The sequence below is a fragment of the Perissodus microlepis genome, chromosome 7 (assembly GCF_051167445.1).
Source record: "Perissodus microlepis isolate ML-2025 ecotype Zambia chromosome 7, ASM5116744v1, whole genome shotgun sequence".
Classification (NCBI taxonomy): Eukaryota; Metazoa; Chordata; class Actinopteri; order Cichliformes; family Cichlidae; genus Perissodus; species Perissodus microlepis.
In genome coordinates, this window is record NC_140467.1 from 7507556 (window position 1) to 7523675 (window position 16120).

Here is a 16120-nt window from a genome sequence, read left to right on the forward strand (position 1 = left end):
ATGGATGGTGGTTATTAATTAACCCTCCTCCCTATCCAAGCCAAATCCCTCTTTATCTGAATAAGACAACAGGCTACCGCATGAATTCCCACCCACATACACAAACATCACACACGGAGCCATATCCAGTCATTAGCATGACACAAAAACTGGTATGAGTGGGAGCCGGCCGAGTATAAGCCATGTCTGTTAATATCATCTAACAGTTTACTTGTAATAATGAAAGCTGGGGAGAGCTGTGGATTTTGAGGGATATGTTTGTTTTCCTTTACAATATTTTCATGAGTGCAAAAAAAATTGAGGTATAATGGAAAGCTTCTGAAAGCAAATGTGTGGCAATAGCTCCTATCTGTCCTTGAACTGATTCTACCCATTTTATCATGTCATTGGAGTATGCAGTACCAGTCTACACCAGATTTGTTTGTTTTGGCACTCCGCAGACCCCAGGGTACCTGCCCTATTGTCTGTGTACATTCTAAGACGAGCATGCACACTGGAAAATTTTCTTCTCTTTATAATTCTTAGTTTTCCCCAAAACAAGTTTAATCATTGATGGGTTGTTGCTCCATCCAAAGAGGCCCTTCTGAGTCAACAGACAGTCTCTTTGAAATAAACAGAACCTTTGCCATTGGCTGCTGACTGTTTGTGGACTATCTGCTCTGTGTTTAAGAGCATGTGAAGAATGAGCCAGCAGCTATGACTGTAAATGGATGGAAATAACTCCACTAAACATAAGTTGCATATGTCTGTAATATTCAGAGCTCTTATAAGTATGGGCAATGTTACTTTAAAATGATTAGAGTTTATAATATGCCAATCTCCAACAGATATTAGGCTTTGTCATTTCCTAATGTAACAGAGGCACACCTTGGTGTCATACGTGACATAACAGGCCGCATATTCACCAGCGCTTTGGATCCCTGTACAGCTGACCAGCAACAAAGTCCACAGTCCTTGAAATGTCTTATCACCATGTGAAAGGTAATAATCATTGGACTTTTTGAAGGCAAATCACACATAGCATTAATTAAGTGTTATAAAAGAGGGAATAGCTCGTACAAGAGAGGCTAACATGCTGGCAATGAACATCCTGTCCAGCAATTATGTTTGGGGGTGTAAATAAAGCAGGCGGAGAGATAAGACAAAGGATGTTTACAGTGAGATGGAACGCAGACCCATCTTAGGGATACTCAAAAATGTCTCATTTGAGCAAGCTGACATAAGCGAGCACCATATTCTGTCAAAAAATGAGAATCAAAATACAGAGACAGCACACTTTGCTAATGATAATAATTAAAGAATAATTAGTCAAGGAGCTGGGTAGACACAAATTGAACTAAACCTAATGATATAGAGTTAACATGAAGTTAAAAGAGGCAAAAATATGTTTGGGTATTATCTACTATCAGCACTTCCAAGTAGTCTGTTGACTTTGGTGATTACATCACTTTCCCTCGAGTGCCACTACCAGTTGTGTTGTGATTAAAATTTCAAGTTAGTTTCAAGTCCCTCTCTGGTTAATTTGTGATTCATTACATTTTTAAAGTGTTTTAGGTTTTTTTTAAAAAAAAAAGAAAAAACAAACAAACAAACAATGTTAAAATGCCTAGATTTATTAAAAACAAACATACTGATAGTATGTTTGTTTTGTTTTAATTTAATCTGAAACTAAACTTCAGCAAATTCAAGTAGCTAAATTTGATTCCTTGTCTGTGTTTGCAGTGTTATTGTGTTTTAATGCAATTATCTGAGAAAGGGGAAGAGTTTCCATGACATCAAGTGACTAAGGGTAGAAAAACTGCTGGCATTTCCAGGCAAGCAATTGAAACTGCCTTCATTCTTATAACTATCTTATCATAATGATGAATATTGTTGATTTACCTACTATATTTAGCACCTTGGAATGTCTGTTGTTGTGAGTTGACACTATATAAATTGGACTAAATTTAACTGAATTAAATTCACCTCATAGTAAATAAATTAGAGAGTTACCTAGGGAATCTGGAATGACTGCCAGCTTCCAGCGTGTAGGAAAGGTTAGCTTGTAGTAATTAGCAGGTACCACTACAGCTAAGTAGCATTAACTGTTAACTTATCTCTCCACCCTTTTGTGTAAACACATACTTCTTGTTTTGTCACAGCCAAGCTAAAGGTTTGAAAAGTTGTCTACAAGCCAATGGGTAATCTCATATTAGCTATGCCCATTTCTTTTTATATATACAATGTACTGTCAACATTTAGCTAGCTTGGCTAATCATTACCAGTATGTTGGCTAGGTTGTTCAACATTTTTATGTTTAGCATGAATGTATGCAAGTATCATGAAATGTTAAAGAAATTCATGCTATTTTTGCATATACAGTAATCTCAACACTGAATAGAAATGTAGTTTATTGCATGTCAGGTCTGTTTGTGTGTGAATGACGTGTATTCTCTCAAACAATAAGATAATCATTTACTATACAAAACAGGGTTTGTTTTTTTTTCTTTTAGGAGTAATAATGATGAACAGCAAGTGCAAATTTTCCATATAGTTTTAGGATTAAAGTGAATTCTTACTGCACATTGTTAGAAACAAAAAGCCAAAACATCAGAAGAACAATGTCACGAAACTGAACTCACCACCTATTTTGTCCCATTATGAGCTCAGAGCTCCATAAATAATGAAGCTGATATATTAGTGCATCACAAACAGATGGTGAACTAAGACTGGTTCAGACAAAGAGAGCGAGTAAAGCGGTGAGAGGGTGCAGTCATTCAGCAACAGCAAATACATACAAGCAACAAAAACAGTGAGACTCGGTACATTAACTATGATCTTCTGTCAAACCCATCGATACATTCTGGCAGTGCGCCTCTTTTCACATTGCATAGCTGACACAAAACCCTTCACATATCAAAGTAAGCTACATAAGCTGAGTCATGGTTTGCACAGATGGATTTGCAAGGAAAGGATCGGGACAGGGTGCAGGAGGGGTAGAAGCTGATATGTGTATTTAATGTTCCTTTAACACAGCACTAGTTGAGCCATTGGTTTTGATCTGTGGTTTCTATGGTTTACTAAGCTTATTACTTTATAATACATGTCATGACAGAGTCACTTTATCAGCAGATATTTATTGATGGTTCATTTTGTATCAGCTGGTTTGAGATTTTAAAAAGTTTTAGTTTAGCAGTTTGCAAATTTCTTTTTAAATGAATCTTCATATATTACAGTTGAATGGATGTGCTGACCAAGGATGAAAAAAAGAGGATGGTGTCTTGAGGTACATATGATGATGCTGCTTCTGACACAGATCAGTTTTGTAAAATTTAAGTCCTTTGTCCCTCGTGCTGTCTCACTGGTACCGCTCCTGGTAGTCCCCGTTCTCATAATGCTCCTCCTCCTCTTGCATGGTAACTCCTCTCTTCTTTTTCCAGCCCTGTTTTCGACCGGACGAATTGTCTGTTGTTCCGTAAGTCTTTTTGGGAGCCACCATGTTCTCGCAAGTGAGCTCTGACTCCTCAGCCAGCTCGTCCTCATCAATAATGCCACATTTATCCTCACTTGTGCTCTCAGGGTTGGCCCATTCCTGCTGCTCTCCTGAAGCGAAGATAGCGTAAAAGATGACCCCTGAGTAATGCACCATGGCTGCAATAACAAAGACATTCTGCCACTCCAGACGAGTCTGTAGGGAGATGAAGAGAGTCAATGAATTTTCTGTCAGAGGAAGAATTACTGATATTTCACTGATGTACCACTGAGGTAATGCTGTAAATCAGCTCCCTTACTCATGGCACTGAAAGTCCTACAGTTGCAATGTGTATAATAAATTTAACATTGCCATAAATTTTTAACAGTATCCTTTGATAGGTGCAAGATTACATACAGCAATTCAATGAGCCACAAAACACTCATTCCTCATATCATTTATATACGAAATGGGAAGAAACATGTCAGTGCGTCTTGTAATGTTCTGTGTATATATTTTAGAATAGGAGACAAAGAAAAACAAAAACTATATTGTTATAGGAGGGAAAAATACCTTGTGTTTAGTCATAGCGCCAACAATTAGCGGGCACACCATTCCAGACAGCGTTCCCACCCCATTGGAAATACCCATCAGGATGCTGGCGTAGCGAGGAGCAATATCCAGATGATTGACATTGAAACCTGACAAGACAGTGCACACAGTGTAAACATACTTATAACACAAATTTTCATTTTTACGGCATTTGAATACTTTGTGTGCCTAAACCTCCTTCAGACTCACATTATTGGTCAAAAAACACAAATCTTTAAAGCTTTATTTTGACCCCAGCCATAAATCTCTAAGGTTTTCCAACTTTATCGTGCATGCTTGTTTTGTTTTACTGCTATTAAATTGACCATATCTGTTAACAGATATGATCACAAGGTAAAAACAATACCAGCTTTCCTGCTGTGGCTGGTAAAGATGTAATAACTTTTTGAAAGGTCTTTCAGAATCTAGAAAAAGCAATATAAAACACAAGACAAATAAAGATCTGCAACATCCTTTATCATTTATGCAGTCAAGCTCAAAGTCTTAAATTAAAAGCAAAACACTGAACGTCAAATACCTGAGATGGCAAATCCACTAAAGCCTACAGCCAACACAAGGAAGGAGATGGCGACACCTCGAGTGTGAGAAAACCCGACCACCAACAGTAGCGTAGCCTCCATACCGAACCCTGTGAGAAAAAGTTCTTTATTAATTAATCACATTATGTACTAGACAACACCAGGTCTTTGTAAGAAATGTATCCCCAGCTTCCCAACCTACCGACCTAATGGAAAAAATGGGAATGCTAGAGGGAATGCCAGTGACACCATTCAAGTAGATATACTGGAAAATATAGAAACATGTTCGGCATACGGTGGTCTAAAGGGTATGTTAGTTGCTTTCTTAAATCAAAATGAAAGGAACTAGTAATTAAATGCTTTTTCATACTATTTTTTTTCCAGTAATTTACTCACATTGTTGCAGTGTTATAGGCTAACAATTTTAAAAGTTGGATCAGTCCTGGATCTAGCGTGCACAATGTTTTATTTGTAATATAATTATTTTATATTAATATTATTCACAGTGCTTAACAAGACCACCATACGTGTTTTATACGTGTTGGCTTTTTTGCCCCTGAAAAAAACCTAAACAATAATACATTTTTAAGCAATGTTTTGTTTTGTTTTTAAATGCCAGCAAATATGGTGCAAATTAAAAGTCATGTATGAAAATTACTTTTTTAAACAAATATGTTTAAATATTTGTTTAAATTCACTTTTTTTCTTTTTCTTTTTTTTTAAAGTGAATTTTCTGGCATTTTCAAAAAAATATTTCAGGCTTTACAAGGTTCAAAAATGTAGGAATGACCAAACAGTAAATCATTACAGAAAATGACTTTCTTCTATGTTATTTTTGTGTTTAGTACAAAATGCCAAAGTCAGATCGTTGGGATTAACAGAAAAACGATGTGTTTACACTGATGTACCTCCACAGTTCATGAGTTTCCTCACGTTAGTGGTAGACATGATTTTGTTGCTGCGTAAGAAGTCAGCCAGCTGTCCTCCAATAGGAACAACAATTGTCATCACCATGTGGGGGACAGCAGACAGGATCCCCACCTGTACGTAATTAAGGTTAGAATATTTTGAACCTAAGAAATATTGAATGGGTCTTTGTGGACATTTTCTGTAACTGTGGCTGTTATTGTGAGGCCAACCTTGCTGATGGGGAATCCAAATACTTCCTCAAAATACGCTGGCTGGCTGATGAGAAGCAGGTAGAAGGTCCAGCTCCGGCAGAAGTTGGCCACAATGATCGCATAGACAGGCATGGAGGTGAAAAAGCGACGCCACGGAGTTTTGAATTTCTATAACCGGAGAAGAGGAGTCAGTGTGTACTGATTATGGACGGTTAGCTCACTAAATTTTTGGACACTGATACAGCTTTTGTAGTTTCTCCTCTGTGCACCACCACGTTGGATTTTAAATCAAACAAGATGTGATCAAAATTCAGAGTTTCAGCTTTAATTAATAGGGTTCAGCCATTCTGTTGTGTGTGGATGTGTGTGTCAGTATAGATGCAGTAGACACACCTCGGTTACACTCAGTTTGTGCATTGTTTCACCGATGGTGGACTCTATGTACGTCCTCTCTTCGTCTGTGATTGTAGGATGGTCAGCAGGACTTCCATAAGCTAGCAGGAGCCACAGCGTGTACCATAATATCCCAAAAACACCTTTTCACAAAACAACAGTGGCAACAGGTGAATTCACGCATTCGTACACATGTACCCTTAGAGAAGCTTATCTTGGCAGTCAAAGACTTTGTAAAGTATGAAAGAGTAGCTTGAGGGCAGGACAGATTAATTACTCCAAGTCCAGACCTCATTTGGACCACATGAATTTCTCATTATTAAAAAATGAAACAAGTGTGAGACATACAGCCCAGACAGGAAAATGTTAATTTACATCAATAAATCATGAGATGGTATCACATCAGAACCAGAGTAGCTCTTTTATTAAAACACGTTTGCCAAAGTGTGAATTTAATGTGAGTGCTAATCATTCCAATCAAACTCAAAAGCAGAGCAGATAAGGCTTATTGTGCAAAGCATAAAAACGCCAGAGAACAGCGTGACAGTCGAGGATGATTAAAGCCACTTTTCGTGACATTAAGTTGTGCTTTCAACATTTCATTTACAGTCTATCCAGCCATTCATTTAATTCATATAGACCTAATAATGTCTAACTAACAGCATATTACTATTGTCACACCTTTCATCTGCTCTAATAATCTACCTATGAATATTGGTAACCATTTAATAATGAAGACTTTCTAATTTTCATTTGAGTTTGCAGTGAATCATGTTCATACATTAACATTAATTAATAGATTTTTAGATTTTAGATTCTGTTTGATATAAAGTAACAATCTGGCAGCTCCAAAGTCTGATTTTTACAACTTTTAGAAAGGTGAGCAGTTCTCTCAGATCACTGCTGATTGCTTTCCTCCTTGGCGTTGTGTGAAAACACACACCTGAATGCTCCAGACCAGCACAGTGCCAAAGCATCAGTTAATCGAGCGCTGGCAGCTACTTACCCACTGATTAGTTTTTTGTTTTTCACACACTGTTTCTGTAGTGCTACATGATGGGGTTTTTTATGTGTAAAAACCTTAAACCTTAAAACTGACAGAGGAGGTACTTTCTTTTTCTTCAAGCATTTCTGAAGCATTTCTTATTTTTTACTTACTCTTACATTGATCAAACATCAGCCTTACCATAAACATAGAAGACCGAAGACCAGCCGACGTACTGAACGAGCACTCCGGCTAAAGGCATGGCGATCACTGCTCCTGCATAGGATCCTGGGAACAATGGATGTCAGATGTCATTGCCAGTGTATTATCATTCCAGCTGTGATATTCAAATATGATGTTTGATGTTGCTTCTTGCACATTTTTTCCCTTACACAATCTTAAACAAGGCCTAACCTAAATCGTTATGTTGCTGCAATGACTCTAACACAACAAAACTACCCTGCACAGTGAAGATGTGTCAACAAAAACATCAAAGAAACACATTAGTTTCATTGAATAAATGCTGTCAAAATCAGTCATTAACACTGCCATTACAGAGAGGGTGTTTTAGTGCATTTTCTATTATCTGACAGATTCATGAACGCTGTTGTTTTGAATAGAGCCGGGAGCGTGAGAGTGCTTTTGGACAGTGAGCAAGGTGACACTTCATTTAGGTGAATAGAGGGAGAAGCTCCTTCAGATTACGCAGATGAGCTGTGCTCATTTGCAGACAATGTCAAGAGTGTTTTGATGCATGGGTTGTCATGGTACCAATTTAAAGTGCAACATGGTGATTTAATTTCAGCAGACACAACAAGGGGACCGGATCTGCGAAACAAAAAAAATGAGCTCTCTCACGTCCATTTGCTGGCCGATTGTGTGACACGTGTAGCACAAATAGAATCCGCAGACAATTTTCACAAGAAGAATCACAGGCATCACCCACCACAGAATGAAGTTGTTGCCAGTCGACTTCGTTCAAGAGGAGGCGCCCATTTGGACCACATCCCATGACATGCTGGGTAGGTAACACCCTAGCAGGGACATGGCGTGGGAGTTGGGAAAGATCAAAGACTGATAAGGTGGAAATGCTTCAGAGCAATAGTTTGACATTTTGGGTAACATTCTCTGTTTTCTTGCAGTGAGTTTGATCATTTCATTGATAATCTTCTTTAAATATGTACGGTAAATAAAAAGCCAGAAACTGGTTAAATGCTTAGTGTAATTCCTCTAAAGATGACAGATGATAGATTTTAACTTGGGTTAGTGCAAAAACCAAGAGTATTAGGGTCGTTGAAGTAATATTTTGGGGTTATTTTTTTCTCAGAATTCTTACTTTTGTCCGATAACTATGATAAAAGTCAGATTTCTGATGTTTTTCGCAAAAAAAAGTCCTAAGTTATTTTTCTTTTTTTTACCCCATTGGCTCAAATCTTCTTCTGTATAGAACAGAAAGCTCCACAGTTGAAAATAAACCCAAGGTAGAAAACTCTACCCACACACTCACATATGTAAAGCTCACAGTTGTCATTTAGTCGTTTAACTGGACCTCTCAATTCTATTTTTGTGTTGGTGCCAGTTGGAGCATTTCTAACTGAGTCACAGTACATTAAAATGCTGTAATTTAACATCTGGAGTACATTTTGCTAACATAGCCAGCATTTAATGTAATTTTACTGAGCACAATATATCTATGTGATATACCCATTAGAGCCTATGGCTAGACCAATGCTACCCTATCTTGCTAGTGGTTGCTTATGACTTGGCCTTCCACCCCACCCCAATTTAAACATGCCTACTTCTAGTGCCAGCAACGCGAGATAGTTCAGCCTCAATGCTGACGAGTAAAAACGCAAAGAGTTTGCACCTCACATAAACATCTGGTACATTTTGTTTTCTCCATACCGAAACAGGCAAGCTGCGACAAAACAAATATTCAGATTTTTACAAATGTCAAACTATTTTTGTCAGACTACTCATTGTTTTCCCTCACATTTGGTCCCCCCCTCTTCTTACCTCCACTAAGCCCTGAAGGATGCGAACAAACATGACGCAGCCGTAGTGCGCTCTGGCTGCGGATGGGATGAACATATTGAGCAGTGATGTCAGGAAAATGGCAGCTCCGAACACCCTGCAGAAAAACTGGAATGTCATCATTTTGTACTATTGGTGAAAAGGAGTAAATCTGGATAACTTAATCTTCATAATAATCAAACACACTTTCCAGGAATTGTACTTTTTCGATACAACCAGCAAGGCTTTGGATAAGTTTAGAATAAAGATGTGAAGCAGAGAATGAGCCAGGTTGCTTGGAAAATCAGTTTAAAATGAGAAATACATTTCACAGACAAGTTTCCAAACTTTAACCCTGTATTTTCACACAGTCTGTTTTTAATATATAAGAGAAAACCGTGGATCCAATTAAGGTCCACAAGGTCTGTGAAGCATAAAAACAAAACAAAGACTTGCAACCCAGTGTTTGCAAAGCTGCTGCAGATGCCTGATATTGGCAGGCAGTATGTCTCCACACTAACTGGCGGTCAAAGCATCTCAGTCGGCCTTATAATGAGACATATCTCGCACCTCTGTCTTTCACTGCCTCAGATAAAGACATCCCATTCAATCCACAAGTTTCTGCTTTATCGCCACAGTGCCGCTTATAGCTCCCCCTCTCTTTTCTCCTTTGCCCCCCCTTCTCTGTTTCCAAAACAGTGTGTAAGTGACACTTGTAATATTCCAGCAGCTGGTGTTTCAGAAAGAAATCAGAGGCAGGATCTTTCATTATTAACTCTGTCAGTGGCGTGTCCTCTTTTCCTGTGAAGCTTTTATTACAGGACTGCTATCTGCTCCATCAACACCACTCACCACACCGTACAGCGTTAACCCTTTAACCACACGGACTGAGGAGGATCCTGAATAAAAATACTGGATTTTTTCTTTGTGATCCTGTCTTAAAGGGGACCTGTTATGCTCACTTGGAATTCTATATTTTTATTCTTGGACTCTTCTAGCATAATTTTGTATGATTTGTGATTGTTTACAATAATACGTATTTACTTTATCGGCCTGGGGCAGTTCCTAAGTGCATCCAGTCTATTAAATAAGCTGTTTTATTTTGCTTACTCGTCACTTAAAGCCACATTTCTTCTGATTGGCTGTCCTTCATAAACAGCAGTGCACCTGAGAGGACTGTATTAGGCACATCCTCTGTCCCTGACATCACAGTGCCAAACAATAGAAAAAACAACCTGAAAAGGAGCATTTAGAGCAGTCTAAGTAGTTTTTCATTCAAAATGATTTCTTCTATACACAATAAAGGTATAATAAATACCTTTAACATAAATAATTAGGGCTGCAGCAAGTTCATCTTCATTATTAACAGCATAGTTTTTCCCCATAATGCACTGTGGTCAACAACCCAAAGTTATTTTTGGTACTCTTTAATTCACAAGTGCTCCAAAGTAGTATAATGAAACTGCTCGTTCTCTAAAATGACCAAAAGTGTAAAATCGAGTAATGATGTGAAGCAGGGACTGCAATGTTACTGTGAAACCAGAGGCTAGTCATGAAGTGTATTCGACCTGTTGGCAGACAGCTTGTTGGAGATGAAACCACCGGGGATTTGAGTGACGATGTAGCCCCAGAAGAAGGAGCCGTGGATCAGCCCCACCGTCTCTGGGTCCCAGTTAAACTGAGCTTTCTGCAAAGAGGGGAAAATGCAACAGGGAGGTTTTATAAATTAATCTTTTTATGAAAGACGCATCACTATAATTTTCTTAAAATTCAGTGGTGAACAATAATGCACCCGTACTCCATTCAAGAGATAAAGGGTTTTTCTGCGGTCTTGATCAATTTTCAGACGTGTTGATATGTTTCAGTTTGGTGCTTTGGAGTTTTTTCAATTATTATTGCTTCAGATCTGAAGCAAGATCTAACCCTAACCCTAATTAGGGCTTGTCTGTGATCTTGCAGTGTCTCGAGACACTGGCAATATCACAGACAAGCCCATAAAGGCATGATTCAAATTGGTAAACAGCAGTTTTGTCAATGTTGTTAGGGGTGGAATGAAGAGATACGGAGATCTTCTACCTGAAGCACCGGGGTCCCATTTATATAGACGGTGTTGTTGTTAACCATCTCCACGATGGCCACACCAAGATTGCATCGAATGCCGAAGGAGATGCAGAAGCCCAGGCCGCTGAGGATGGCGATGATATAACGCTTAGGCAGGCCGCCACAGCTGCAGTCCAGCAGCGGCGCGGGGCGTGGCGTTGATGCCACCGGTCTCCCATCCTCTGTCAGCTCAATATTCCCCTCTTCTTCCACATTACTGCCATCTATTTTCCTGCAGAGCAAAAATCAGTCAGAAGTTGTGTGTTCAAAATATCGTCTTCAAAAATATATTTCTTTATCTCCACAGTCTTCTTATAATTTTAGTGTCTCGTGGACTCGACACGATGGGAATCTTTTAAAGTTTAATTTGTTTGAGACGAGATTACACAGAATGCGGCTTTGTGTGTGGACTTTCTCGGTAACTCATGTGATGACAAAAGTAGATCAGTAACAAAGCCACATCCTGCAGAGGAAAAAGGAGAAGAAAGCCAGCAAACTGCTTTTTTCAAATGCATCCCCTCTGCTTGTTCCACCACCCAGGATCCACCGTTTCAGCGCCCCCTCCTCTCATCTGCCTGCAGAAGATTTATTATTTAGTGCAGTTCTCCTCCAGCGAGAAACAACCAAGATTGTACGAATGTATGAGGCTGGAGATCTACATGTACTCACAAACTATAGGCCTATTTCACCACTCGCGCAATGCTCTAAGATACATTAAACAAAAATCTTAAAGGATTATATAAATTTATCACAAATAACAATGACAATATTAATTTAGACCTAACAGAACTACAACATGCACTAATAGAGACTGCTGAGTAACTGAATATAAGGAATATGCCATTTGGGTATTTAGAGATTTAGAGAAGTCCGTTGAGACCATTGATAATAAATGACTATTATTTATTAATAAATTGAAATAGATACAATCTGCTGTCTGTGTTTGTGATTGAGGAGCTACAGTGATGACAGCTGGTGTGTACAGTCACTGAGGAATATTTCAAGGAATAACATTTTTTAAAGTGTTCTAAGTTTTGCCATATTGAAATATAATGAATTAGATGTGTTGTTTGCGACACTGCAAAATTGCATTTGAAGTCCTGAAATGAAAATGTTGCAAAAGCAAAAGGAAGTCATTGTCAGGAAAACATGAAAGTACTCAAAAAATGTCCCCCTGACTCATTCTACTTATAAATATTATATGAGCACATTATTGTAACCATGCATTTATTTCAAAACTGAATTTTGGTGTTGCAGGTGGTTTTGGGTGGAGCTCAATTATATGACCAACTAAAACTAATTCTTATTATCTGTTTTATAATATGGATTAATATGTTTAATATTACTCTCCAAATGGCGTCGTTAACCAAACGTTACTGCCATATATGGACTTCCACTTTTTTAAATTGTGTGGAGCCTGTCATGTATATCTTTTGTGGTTTTTTGCTTGTTTTTTTTTAATTAAGACATTACTGAAACTAATTCAGATGTTTATCTCATTGTCACAGACTTAGATAATTCTGTGTATTGTTGTGTGTATTGTCTAGAAATTTAGAATCTTTTTTTTAAAAAGTGAAGAATTTCCCTTTTCCACAAGTTCATAATATCTGTCACTTTGACACAAGAAAAAAAAAAGACTTTAAAGGAAATGTATTTAAATTTTCCTAAAATGCCTTTAATCTTCCTTATTCATGAAGATTCCTTCATCATACACAGACACACAGAGTCCTCTGTGAAATATGTATCAGATATGAAATATGCATTAATATCTTAAAATAAAATCTGTGATTACATCATCAACATCGCTTGAGAAGCAAAAGAATAAAATATTTATTTATCGTCAGAATCTCGGGAGAACATGCCGGGCTTAATGTGCTCGCTCACAGTGTTGCATCCCTTTTACTGCAGATGCTTTATTCTTCTTATTTGAGCATTTTCACAAAGTCTCCACGGTTTCTTTATGCATGCAGTGCAGATTTCAGCTTATAAAGCATGCACAGACACTTCATGCCTTCTTCCCACCACTCGCCATTCAAACTCCACTCACCTTTGCAGTTTTCCCAGAGAGTCTCCCACTGTGTTCTTCACCTCTTCCTTCCCTGGTTTAAACACCTGCTCCTTCAACCCTGCTAAACCAAAAGGCATTGTTGTTCTCCGGGGGTTTTCTCCTCACCTTTTATCCCAAAATAGAGTCTTGATACCTCAAGAGGTACCCTTTGTTCTGAGCAGGGACACAAAAATCCACTAAAAGCTGTTCCTCATTCCTTGAGTTTGTGGCACTGAGGATTGGCTCCACCTTTCAGTGGTACCAGGAGTCCCTCAGAGGTAAGAAGGAGTTTTGGTATGGGATACTAAAGTACTCATCAGTTACCAAAGCACTGTTTGGTCAGAGCATCTGGAACTTGTTTCATCTCTGAGAGATCCATCCAGGACTGACTAGAGAGGCAGGAAGCAAATGAAAGGGTAGAATCCAGTTTTTAGTTTCTAGGCATTGTGGTCTCCTTTTTGTCTGCAGCTGAACTAAATGAGCTGCTTAGATCTCCTCTCCATCTCATAACCTATCCATTCCTGATGAGGAGGGGCAGGTGCAACTGGTTTTCAAAACCCAGCCCCTCGCTTTTACACATCATCATCTTCAACATCACCTCCCTGCGCCACCCCTTGAAGCTACTTGGGTTCATCTGATAGTAGGCCAGTGGACAAACTATTAAATATGAATGAGCTTGACATGTTGCACTGAGGAGAGACAGGAGTAACTGGACGTGTGTGGTGTAAAGTGGGAGCAGCTGAAACCTAAGACAGAGCCATCGAGGATCGGGTTTTATATCCTGTTCTCTGCCGGTTTTGTGCCTAAATTTAGTAGGAAAGGAAAGGAAAGGAAATAAGAACTGCTGCAACAATGCTGGTGCCAGCAACAGTACCATATTTCTAACCCATTGGACACTAATGGGCATTTCTGTGAAATACTTACTGTGTGAGTGTGAGAGTGAATTTTCTTCTTTGCCCGTCATTAAATATGCAGCATTTTAAAAACAAATACATTGAGATTTTAAAATTTAAACAGCAGACTGGTGGGTGTTGGCCTGAACCCAGAGAGTCTGTCATAACTCTTGAAAAGTGACTGAACAGGGTAATTCTGGCACTCATGCCATTTATTTACTGCATACACAGAGTAAGAGCTCAGCCCCCAGTGAAATTCTTTCAACAAATAATGTTCCTTTTACTAGAAATGTCGCAGCTCCTAGTTTCAGATTTTTTATGTTTTTATTAACATTTTATGATGCAATTTTAGGTTGATTGATGATATAATAATCTTTATTAGTCTCACTACATTTTTTTGTTACAACTCGATCTAAAGAAATAATAATAATAAAGAAACAAGATATGCATAATAGATGGGGTGACTACAACAGAATATTCCAAACATAATATCTGTAAAAATATCTAAACTCTCAGATTAAACTGGATACTGTAGATTCATCTTGGAAGTAAGAAAGAAATTTCTGAATATGAAGGCTTCTCTTCATTTCTAAACAAGTAATTCCTGCCACCTAGTGGCCAGAATGGGGAACTGACGTGAGACAAAAGTAACGTATATGTTTACACCGATGAGTTGAATGTGAGATCAATGTTATACGTAATTTTCTTCAGGGATTGCTGAATTTACATCCCAATATGCTTATGTTCACATATAAGGAAAATAAACCTTTTTAGTCCTGTCCCTGCAACACTGAAAAACATCGCAGATTCCTGGAAGCTTGCAACTGATTTTAGTCCAAAGTTGTAAATCTGACAAGTCCATTACTTGTCAGAAACAAACTACTAGTCAGTGGCTGATGATTAAATTCCATTTGTGAAGGAAGTTATTTAAAATCAGCATCCTCTGTCACATCTGACCTCTTGCAGGCATGCAGCTGGACCTCCTGCAGTTCACTTACTGTCCTGAAATTAGGAAGGATGATGCATTCATTTACCTCCTGTACAGATTCCAGAATCCTGGAAGCACTGTAAAGGTGGTATTTTTTGACTTTTTCAATTTCTTCAGCAAAATTCAGCTGGCACTGCTGAGGGACAAGCTGGAAGGAGCAGGAGTTGATGTTGATGTTACTGCATGAGCAATTGACTATACATCATCAAGAGACCACAGTAAGTGAGGCTTCAGAATTGTGTGTCTGAAGTGGTGGTATGTAGCACGGGAGGTCCTTGGGTGATGGTGCTCTCTTCCTTCCTCTTTACGCTCTTTACACTGGACCATGTATGTATAAGTCCACCTAAAGTTCGATGATACAGCCATTGTTGGATTTGTATCTCAGGGTAACAATGTGGAGAACAGGAGGGTCATCACTGAATGACCAAGTATAGTGTTTTGGAAGTAAACTATTTGTATTGTTTTTTTGTTTTTTAATTTCAAATATATCTCTAATTGACTTTTCTCCCTGTCCCTTGTGCTGCTCCAACAAGTGAATTCCCACTGAGGGAGTAATAAAGTTTATGTCTACAGCCAGCACAGTGCCAATAAGTAACAAGAAGAACAAGAAGATTGACAATGGAGTGTCATAATTGTATTACTTCACCACTATCTAATCCAAGTCTTTAATCTCAAATTTTATTTCAGTTGTGAATTGTTTTTTGCCATGAACCAACATAAGGCCAATGGACAGGATGTGGTTCAGGATGGTTTACAGTTAAGTGAGAGAAACACCTGAGTCTAGATGTGACATCTCATTTACTGATGACTCCTCCACACCTGGATCACCTGTCAATATGCTTGGAAATCTTTTGCCATGTCATCATCATTTCAAAGAATAATAAGTAAGCTTCTACCTCAATCTTGTTTTTATGGATTTTAAATGTTTTGACAAATGTGACGCTAGAGACACCAGCAACCATATTGAAATGTCTTCAGAGGCCAGTGCAGGTGACATAG

At 38.4% G+C, this 16120-nt stretch overlaps 1 protein-coding gene across 1 annotated transcript; it reads right to left on the reverse strand.

Annotated features, from left to right (window-relative positions):
• Nucleotides 1-2377: 2377 nt before the first annotated feature.
• Nucleotides 2378-13761, reverse strand: slc17a8 (solute carrier family 17 member 8). The gene is made up of 12 exons (XM_084933079.1): nt 13241-13761; nt 11170-11425; nt 10662-10780; nt 9097-9211; nt 8027-8114; nt 7282-7368; nt 6096-6238; nt 5721-5870; nt 5490-5622; nt 4581-4691; nt 4025-4152; nt 2378-3667 (listed from the first exon to the last, which is right to left on the reverse strand). Exons 1-12 carry the CDS (start codon nt 13336-13338, stop codon nt 3338-3340), a joined length of 1758 nt encoding a protein of 585 aa, XP_084789205.1. The 5' UTR covers nt 13339-13761; the 3' UTR covers nt 2378-3337.
• Nucleotides 13762-16120: the final 2359 nt, after the last annotated feature.